Below are 9,882 nucleotides of genomic sequence, written 5' to 3'. Positions count from 1 at the left end.
ATCTCGGCTCACCGCAACCTCCGCCTCCTGGGTTCAGGCAATTCTCCTGCCTCAGCCTCCTGAGTAGCTGGGATTACAGGCACGCACCACCATGCCCAGCTAATTTTTGTATTTTTAGTAGAGACGGGGTTTCACCATGTTGACCAGGATGGTCTCGAGCTCTTGACCTCGTGATCCACCCGCCCCGGCCTCCCAAAGTGCTGGGATTACAGGCGTGAGCCACCGCGCCCGGCCCAACACTAGTATTTAACAAACATTTGAGGGTTGGAAAACTAGTTTTGTCACATTCTGACTATAAAGAGCTTATAATACCTTTTAGAAGAACTGTAAATCCTAACACATACCTGAAAACAAGCTTGGACAAGGCCGGGCATGGTGGCTCGCGCCTGTAATCCCAGCACTTTGGGAGGCCGGGGCGGGTGGATCACGAGGTCAAGAGCTCGAGACCATCCTGGTCAACATGGTGAAACCCCATCTTAAAAAAACAAAAAACAAAACAAAAAAACAAAACAAAACAAACAAACAAAAAAAAAAAACAAGCTTGGACAAAGCCAAAAGATAAGAAATCCTATCTGGGTGTGTAACCCAAAAGAGTCAGTTGGTCTCTGTGTTTCAGTTTCCTTATCTGAGAAACGGGCACAAGAAAACAGACATTACAGCCTATTTGTTTGGTCTACCTATGCCAAAGCTTTGAGAAGATCAAATTTATGAAATAATCCACTCACTTAAATGTTTACTGACTGCCTATTCTATGCCAGGCAAAGAAAAGAACAAAAGAGACAAAATCCCTGCCACTGTTAAGTTTACATACTAATGCAGAAATCCAGGCAGCAAATAAACAAGTAAGCATGTAATATGTCAAACAATAGTAAATGTTAACCAAAAAAAAAAGTAAATGTTATCCAATACAATACTGTAAGTCATACAGTACTTTTGAGAGGAATTTGGCAAAATACAGGCAAACTGAAGGAAAGTATACAACCCAGCAATTCCAGTCCAGGTGTCAATCCCAAAACCCTCTTTGCTATATGCACAAGGATGCATATACACAGATATTCACTGTAGCAATGAATGTTTTATTCATACAATTAAATAATACATTGCAAATAATAGGTTTATTACATAGCTGCAAGGGTCACCACTTACATTAAACTAGTTAAAATGAAGAAATCAGGTCTCCCTCTATTAACACAGATAAACAAAAGTTTAGGAAAAAGATGGAAAAAGGGAAATACCAAAGATACTATGTGTTTCAAATATAAAGACATGCAAACAACAGTATACATATTGTTTATGAATACCTCATCTGCTGTAAATGTACAAAAGCATGTATGGGAAGGATAAACATTGACTTCAGGATAATATTTACCTGGGGAGCAGAGAGGGCAAGAAAGTTGGATGTATCTGAGATGTTTTATTTCTTTAAAGAGGAAGAGAGAGAAAAAACCCTGAAGCAAATATAACAAAATTAACACCTGTTAATTTCTGAAGGCAACTACACACATAAGGATCTGTTATAATACTCTTCTGAGTATTTTGAGATTTTCATAACTAAAAACTTGAAATTAAAAAGAACCCCTGACATTTAGCACATTTAAAAAAATATATGTGTTAAAGCATTTTAGAAGCCATAAACCTCTCCACGAAGTTATCAATATTACCAGCCTCATCAGTAGTCGCAAACTTTTAACCTGGAACCAGCCTCTCCCCTCTCCTTCAACTGAATACTTCCTTGAGGTGAAAACTATCACCTATGTCTACATGTACATAATTATTCTACTTCATTAACACCAATAGTAGAAACTGACCATAATAACAATTTTGCTGATTCCCTAACATGTAACAGTTCTACTCTGCATTTCTTTTTTTTATTTTTTGAGACAGCCTCACTTTGTCGCCAGGGGCCAGGCTAGAGTGCAGTGGCATGATCTCGACTCGCTGCAACCTTCGCCTCCCGGGTTCAAGCAATTCTTCTGCCTCAGCCTCACAAGTAGCTGGGACTACAGGCGCACACCACCACGCCCAGCTAATTTTTGTATTTTAGTAGAGATGGGTTTCATCATGTTGGCCAGGATGGTCTTGATCTCTTGACCTTGAGATCCGCCCGCCTCAGCCTCACAAAGCGCTGGGATTACAGGTGTGAGCCACCATGCCCAGCCTCTACTCTGCTTTTCTACTTGGCTTTATATAGTTCTTGGTGAGAACAGCTAATAGATGCTCAAAAACAAAAGACTAGAAAACCACAATGACAGATAACTAGCAAGAGATATACCATGCCAAATCTAATGCAAGACAAGGTGGGGGAAGGGTGGGCGGGAGGGGCTTGCTACATAATCCTTCATCAGTCACTCAAAAGCTTTAGAAGCAGAGAACCTTTCCCTGCCCCACACACGTAGCTAATATAGGCAAACACCAAGCCCTTGAAATGGCAAAGAAAAGGAATTAATAGTTAAAACTTGGAAAACAGTCTGAGAGCAGTGCTCCCATCTACAAGAAAACAAATAAATAGGCATTTGGCTATCTTGAAATAACAAGACAAAAGCAGGTAGCCAATATGCATGCAGAAGACAGACTAGGCCAAACCTGCTATTACCTTTCTGTAAAATTGGTAACAGGAAAAAGAACAGTGGGCTCTATCAAAAGCCCTGAAAGGTATAAAGTCAATTAATAATGGTAGCAAGTTGTTACCAGTAACTGCTACCCATTGTTGAGTTCATACTGTGTTCTATCATCCTAACTCATACCTCTCTCATTCTGTATACCTCTGTCAAGTTATTTTATGGTATGCCTGTTCTCATTCCCCTAAATAATAAGAGTCCAACTAGATAGTTTGTATCTAGTTCAATTTTGTATCTTCTGTAATAGATTCTTTTTTTTTTTTTGGGGGGGGGGGGTGCGGGGGATGGAGTCTTGTGTAGCCCAGGCTGGAGTGCAGTGGCGCAGTATCGGCTCACCGCATGTAGCCTCCACCTCCTGGGTTCAAGTGATTCTCATGATTTGCAGCCTCCTGAGTAGCTGGACTACAGGCATACGCCACCACACTTGGCTAATTTTTTGTATTTTTAGTAGAGATGGGGTTTCACCACATTGGCCAGGCTGGTCTTGAACTCCTGACCTCAAGTGATCCTCCTTCCTGGGCCTCTAGAAGTGCTGGGATAACAGGTGTAAGCCACTGCATCCAATTGTGTATCTTGCGTATGCAAGATATTCTACCTAAGACCTTGCTTATAGCTGATTCCCAGCAAATGTTTGTGTTATTCAACTGAATAATACATTTTCCTGCAAACTAAAACCACAAAGAGATACAATTTCACACTCACTGTGATGGCTATAATCTAAAACAGACAATAAATTCTGGTGAGGATGTAAAGACACAGGAAACCACATGCATTGCCAGTAGGAATGTAAAAGAGTACAGCCATTTTGGAAGACAGCTTGGCAGTTTCTTTAAAAGTTAAACATGCTGCCGGGCGCGGTGGCTCACACCTGTAATCCCAGCACTTTGGGAGGCCGAGGCGGGTGGGTCACGAGGTCAAGAGATCAAGACCATCCTGGTCAACATGGTGAAACACCGTCTCTACTAAAAATACAAAAATTAGCTGGGCATGGTGGCGCACGCCTGTAGTCCCAGCTGCTCAGGAGGCTGAGGCAGGAGAATTGCCTGAACCCAGGAGGCGGAGGTTGCGGTGAGCCGAGATCGCGCCATTGCACTCCAGCCTGGGTAACAAGAGCGAAACTCCGTCTCAAAAAAAAAAAAAAAAAAAAGTTAAACATGCTTACTGTACAACTCAGCAATTCCCTTCCTAGGTATACACACAAGAGAAATGAAAACATAAACCCACACAAAGACTGGTATGAAAATATTCATGTCAACTTTATTTATAATAGTGAAAAAGTAAAAACCACTCAAATGTCTATCAACTGGCTTAATATTTAAACAAAATACATGACATATCCATACAACAGAATATTCAGCAATAAAAAAGAATGAAGTACTGATACATGCCACAACACAGATGAACCAAAAAATATTAAGCTAGGTGAAAAAAGCCAAATACAAAATACCATCTATCATAGGATTCCATTTATACGAAATGTCCAGAATAGGCAAATCTATAAAGACAGAAAATAAATTAGTGGTTGCCTGAGGCTGGTGATGAAAATGGGCAATAACTGTAAATGAACAAGAGGGATGTTACTTGGATGATGAAAATGTCCCCAAACTACATTATGGTGACTGTACAACTCATAAAAATCAGTAAATTACACAATGAAAATAAGTTGATTTGATGGTATGTAAATTACACCTCAGTAAAGTTTCTTTTTGTTTTTTTTTTAAATGAATGCATTTTCCTAAAGTAAGCAAAAACGTTTAGCCGGCCAGGTCAGGTGTGGTGGCTCATGCCTGTAATCCCAGCACTTTGGGAAGTGGGCGGATCACCAAAGGTCAGGAGTTCGAGATCCGCCTGGCTAACATGGTGAAACCCCGTCTCTACTAAATATGCAAAATTAGCTGGGCGTGGTGGTAAGTGTCTGTAATCCCAGCTACTCGGGAGGCTGGGGTGGGAGAATCACTCGAACCAGGCAGAGGATGCAGTGAGCCGGGATCATGTCACTGCATTCCAGCCTGGGCAACAGTGAGACTCAGTCTCCAAAAAAAAAAAAAAAAAAAAAATTACTTAGCTAACTACAGAGAAGGGAAAGATACAGAATAGAGGGAGCAGAGATAGAAGCTAGACTTCTCTGAACACACCTCGTATTTAACTTTTTAAAATTTCCTTCTGGAACAATGTAAATGATCTGCATAATGTAAGATAAAATTGAAAGGGAAAAAGCAGCCCCTTAAAACTGAAAGGAAATAGAAACAAATGAACCTTAATTGTGTTTTGAATTTGTGGCTTAACAACAACCGAGAGAAATTATTTCAAGTGACTTTAAAATATAGTAATTTGTGGCTGGCCCCAGTGGCTAATGCCTATAACGCCAGAACTTTAGGAGACTGAGGCAGGAGAATGGCTTGAGCCCAGGAGTTCAAGATCAGCCTGGACAACATAGTGAGACCCTGTCTGCTTTTTCAAAATAATAAATAAAATAAAATACAATTATTTGCACATCCTTAGAAAACATACACTAAGGACAAAAAGAACTGCAATGAAATAATAAACTTCAAAGTAATCATATTGCTAATAACATTCATATTGTTACTTAGATTCATATATATTACAAATAATATGTATCATTTTATAGATCTATGTGTGTATAGGAGAAAAGTAACCACAATACTGTTAAGATCAAGATTTGCAGTATAAGAAAAAAAGAGATACAAATAGAAAGTCAAAGAAGTTAAATAAAACCCTGTAATCCTAAATTTGAATTAGAAATATCAGTACAAATTCATGTTTTTTTGTTTGTTTTAAGAAATAATACAAGTATTGCCTAGCTCTGTCCATAAAAAAAGCCTAGAAATAATGGGCAACCTAGGAGCATTCAGACTATAGTCAATAAATAGAGAACCAGTTCCTTGGAGAAATTAAGAATTTCAGGCTTGGGACAGAAAATATTAAAAAAGAGCCTGGAACACCTCATCACACAAGAAATAAAGGAAATTATTAAAGACCCCTACGGTCATGCCAAAGGACTCAGAGTTAACTTGAAAGCCTCTTTACAGCCAAAGATGGAGCTATTTGATTTTATTAAGAAGAATAATGGCCAGGCACAGTGGCTCACACCTGTACTCTCAGCACTTTGGGAGGCCAAGGCAGGCGAATCACGAGGTCAGGAGATCAAGACCATCCTGGCTAACAAAGTGAAACCTCGTCTCTATTTAAAAAAGAAGAAGAAAGAAGAAAGAAGAAGAAGAGGAAGAAGAAGAAATAAGAAAGAAGGAGGAAGAAGGAGAAGAAGAACAACAACAACTCTATTTGATTGGAACAAAATTAAGTCTGTTTAAAAATTCATGAGTCACAGTGATACTAAAAAAAATAATGTTGAACAAAGAAACTATCATTGGTTACCTTTGCAGAATCTTAGGGAACCAACTAATTATTTTGAAAACTACTAAACAGAAAGAAATAAAATTTTTAAATGCTCCAAGAAAATGTTTTGTTTTGTTTTTTTTCCTGGCCGGGCATAGAGGCTCACACCTGTAATCCTAGCACTTTGGGAGGCCAAAGCGGGCGGATCACCTGAGGTCAGGAGTTCGAGATCAGCCTGACCAACATGGAGAAACCCCGTCTCTACTAGAAATGCAAAATAAGCTAGGTGTGGTGGTGCATACCTATAATCCCAGCTACTTGAGAGGCTGAGGCAGGAGAATCGCTGGAACCTGGAAGGTGGAGTTTGGGGTAAGCTGAGACCATGCCATTGAACTCCAGCCTGAGAAACAAAAGTGAAATTCCATCTCCAAAAAAAAAAAAAAGTACTTTTTTTCTCTTTAAACACTTGTTATGGCCTGGTATGAACACTTGTTATGGCCTGGTATGGTGGCTCATGCATGTAATCCCAGCACTTTGGGAGGCCGAGGTGGGTGGATCACTTTAGATCAGGAGTTTGAGACCAGCCTGGCCAACATGGGGAAACCCCGTCTCTACTAAAAACACTTAAATCAGCCAGGCATGGTGGTGGGTGTCTGTAATCCCAGCTGCTTGGAAGGCTGAGGCAGAAGAACCACTTGAACCCAGGAGGCAGAGATTGCAATGAGCCAAGACTACACTATTGTACTCCAGCCTGGGCAACAAGAGTGAAACTCCAACAAGAAAGAAAGAAAGAAAGAAAGAAAGAAAGAAAGAAAGGAAAGGAGGGGGGAGGAGGGAGGAAGGAAGAAAGGAAGGAAGGGAGGGAGGGATGGAGGGAGGGGGAGGGAGGGAGGGAATTTAGTTGTAGTTGGGGTAAACAGAAACAGTTAATAAGTTCTCCTTACCTCACACCTATGAGACTAACATTGGGCACTCACAGTGAGGGCAGGTTTGTGGCCAAAAAACAAACACATTTCTCTAAAAGCTCCTTTGTTCGTAAGAGTTCCAAAAGGATAACTGCAGTCTTCCATGAAAGCTCAACAAAGTTTCCCATCCTGCCAGGGCACACCTGCCAAGTTCATGTTCCTGCTTATCTCTATGCCCTGAGCTTGCCTGAGAATACCCTGTGGCTCCACAAAAATACATGTTACCACCATACAATCCTAGCCCTACCCAGGCTGATAACTTGGTTCCAAACTAGAGCCTCAAGAAACAAGCCTGAGCACTCAGATTTTTCTCTCAGGAATTTGGGGAGACCTGTTGTTCTATCTTTAACCAGCAGGTAGCACCAACTCCCCAGCTAGGATGTTTCCTTGGCCTCATCCCTGGAGTCAGCACTTTGCCTTCTATTCCCACTTGCTGAGGGAGTGCTCCTTCTAATCCATCAGCCTTGTGTGCAGCAACAGTTATCAGAGAGCTGTCTGAGAAATAGCTTTGTTTGGTTGAGCTAAAAGGGATGTAAAAGAGCGGTCTTTTTATAAAAATAGGGCTGTATTTTTCCAATAGCAATTCAGATCTAAAGAGGATTTGCCTTCTTAGGAGGAAGGCCACGTGACCATGTGAACATTCTTCAAGTTGCTCTTGGTGTGATGGCTGCTACAAAGTTGTGCTTGCCAGCACATATACAAACCCAGAAACTAAAGTGTTCTAATTAACGAGGCTTGTTTAAAGGTTATTAGAGATGAAGAAAAGTCTACATTAGAGAAGGGTTATGAACCTTCACTCCATCCTTCTAAAGCATTAACAGCAATAGCTTTTCTCAACCCTCATAATCTGAGTCCTTCAAGACCCTCATTTTGATTCAGCTGAGCAAAGAGGCCTCTAATAACCTGAGGCCAGGGCCAAACCACAAATGGGTAAAAAAATCCCTCCATTTCATTAAGCAAAGAATTAGGAAGTTCTGGGTTTACAATACAATAGCTTGTCTCCAGACCAATCTTAATTTCCTTTCCATCTCCCATCCACCTTTGTTCACTTCAAAATAGAGAGAAGACTCAATGCCGTCTGTGAAAAGCAGTGCAACTTTCTAGGCCATGTCCAAACCAAGCAACAGAAATCCCATACTTCATAGACCCTACCTGGAAATGCAAAATAATGGTCCAGATCAGACCCAGGGTCAACTTGGGGTTGCCATCTGTGATGTCATCATTGCGAATATTCACTAGTTTCACCTGTAAAGGAAACAAAAGCAAGGCTAGAGCTCTAGGACTTTTTGTTTTGATTCAATTTTTACATAATTTCATTTTTGATTTTCAGTTGAACTGATTTCTTTTTTGGTGTACAGTGAGTTTTAACACCTATATAGTTTCATGCAAGTACCACCACAAAACACTTTCGTCACCCCAAAAAGGTCCCTTGTGCTGGCCCCTCCTTGTAGGCAAACCCTACCCTCACCTCTAATTCCCGACAACCACTGATTAGATCCTGATCCCTTGTTTTGCTTTTTCCAGAGTGTTGGATAAATGGGATCATGCAGCATGCAACATTTTGAAACTGCCTTTTTATTTCACTCAGCATAACACCCTTGAAACTGCCATCCAAACTGTTGCATGTATCAATAGTTTGCTCCTTTTGATCACTGCGTAGTATTCACCATTACAGAGATGCTACTCTTTGTTCATCCGTTCATCCATTTAAGGATATGTGGAATATTTCTATTTTTTGGCAATTATGAATAAAGTTCCTATATTCATGTGCAGGTTTTTAGGTAAGAATAGTAATTTCTTTAGGGTACATTCCCAGGAGTAGGATTGCTGGGTTAAATGGTATATGTAATGCAAAAAAACATACCATATATGATATATGTTTGCTTTACAAGAAATCAGCAGTGTGGCTATGCCATTTTACATTCTCATCAGCAAAGCAACCTCGCAAGCACAAGGTATTGTGAGTCGCTTTTTTATCGCCATCAGGGCCAAGATTTCTCTTCTTTTATTTTCTTTTATCTTATTTTCTCTCTCTCTCTCTCTCTCTCTCCTCACTTTTTTATGGCCGTCAGGGCCAAGATTTCTCTTTTTTTTTTTCTTTCTTTTTTTTTGGTTCTGAGAGAGAAAGAAAAGAGAGATGCCTCTCTTCCCTCACCAGTCTTCGGCCTGCTCTCACCTCCATTATCCCATCCTTTGTCACAGATATACACGCCTGCCATGCCTCTGGCTTTACTCCAAAAATCTCATCCCAACAATACAATGTGCCCTGACATACCCTCACCCTAGGCTGACTTACTGCCCCTGTGTGCTGGGAACTGAGGCATTTCCTGGGATGTGGAACTTTAAAACTGGGAGTTCCTGGGCAAGCCATCCTACTTCTACTTCCTCCTTTGTCATACCCTCAGAGTCCTATGACACAGTGCCCTTCAGCTGTCCTCTCTTTATCTCTTCTATTGAACTGAAACTTGTGCGTCTCTAAAGGACCCTAGTGACCTTCTCATATGGAAGCCTCATTTCTCCCTCACACAGACATTCGTCTGGGCAAGTTTTTTCCCTTTTCAGTATCTTGGTCTCCTCTTCTATATGGTTAGGAGTGGGAGAACATGCCCCCTACCCGATAATTCCATTTTTTTTTTTTTTTTTTTTTTTTTTTTTTTTTTTTTTTTTTTTTTTACTCTTCTTACCCAGGCCGGAGTGCAATGGCGCGATCTCGGCTCACCGCAACCTCCGCCTCCTGGGTTCAGGCAATTCTCCTGCCTCAACCTCCTGAGTAGCTGGGATTACAGGCACGCACCACCATGCCCGGCTAATGTTTTGTATTTTTAGTAGAGACGGGGTTTCACCATGTTGACCAGGATGGTCTCGATCTCTTGACCTCGTGATCCACCCGCCTCGGCCTCCCACAGTGCTGGGATTACAGGCTTGAGCCACCGCGCCCGGCC

At 41.0% G+C, this 9,882-nt stretch overlaps 1 protein-coding gene and 1 long non-coding RNA gene across 10 annotated transcripts in view; one reads left to right on the top strand and one right to left on the bottom strand.

The window, feature by feature from the left end:
• The window catches only part of MACF1 (microtubule actin crosslinking factor 1), a 410,941-nt gene that overhangs the window by 222,722 nt on the left and 178,337 nt on the right, over positions 1 to 9,882 (bottom strand). For all 9 annotated transcript variants that reach the window (XM_032247548.1, XM_032247549.1, XM_032247560.1 and 6 more), the window contains one exon: positions 8,093 to 8,185. In XM_032247548.1, the coding sequence (XP_032103439.1) occupies positions 8,093 to 8,185 (93 nt within the window). The remainder of the gene's footprint in view (positions 1 to 8,092; positions 8,186 to 9,882) is intronic.
• Positions 1 to 9,882, top strand: part of LOC116529565 — a 16,572-nt gene that overhangs the window by 1,033 nt on the left and 5,657 nt on the right. Inside the window, exon 2 of the long non-coding RNA XR_004259546.1 lies at positions 5,335 to 5,342. This is a non-coding gene — a long non-coding RNA (uncharacterized LOC116529565). The remainder of the gene's footprint in view (positions 1 to 5,334; positions 5,343 to 9,882) is intronic.

Source organism: Sapajus apella, unplaced genomic scaffold (assembly GCF_009761245.1).
Source record: "Sapajus apella isolate SASKATOON/1434 unplaced genomic scaffold, GSC_monkey_1.0 scaffold62, whole genome shotgun sequence".
In the NCBI taxonomy this organism is placed as follows: Eukaryota; Metazoa; Chordata; class Mammalia; order Primates; family Cebidae; genus Sapajus; species Sapajus apella.
The sequence above is the reverse complement of the archived record's forward strand: the minus strand, read 5'-3'. Positions and strand labels throughout refer to the sequence as shown.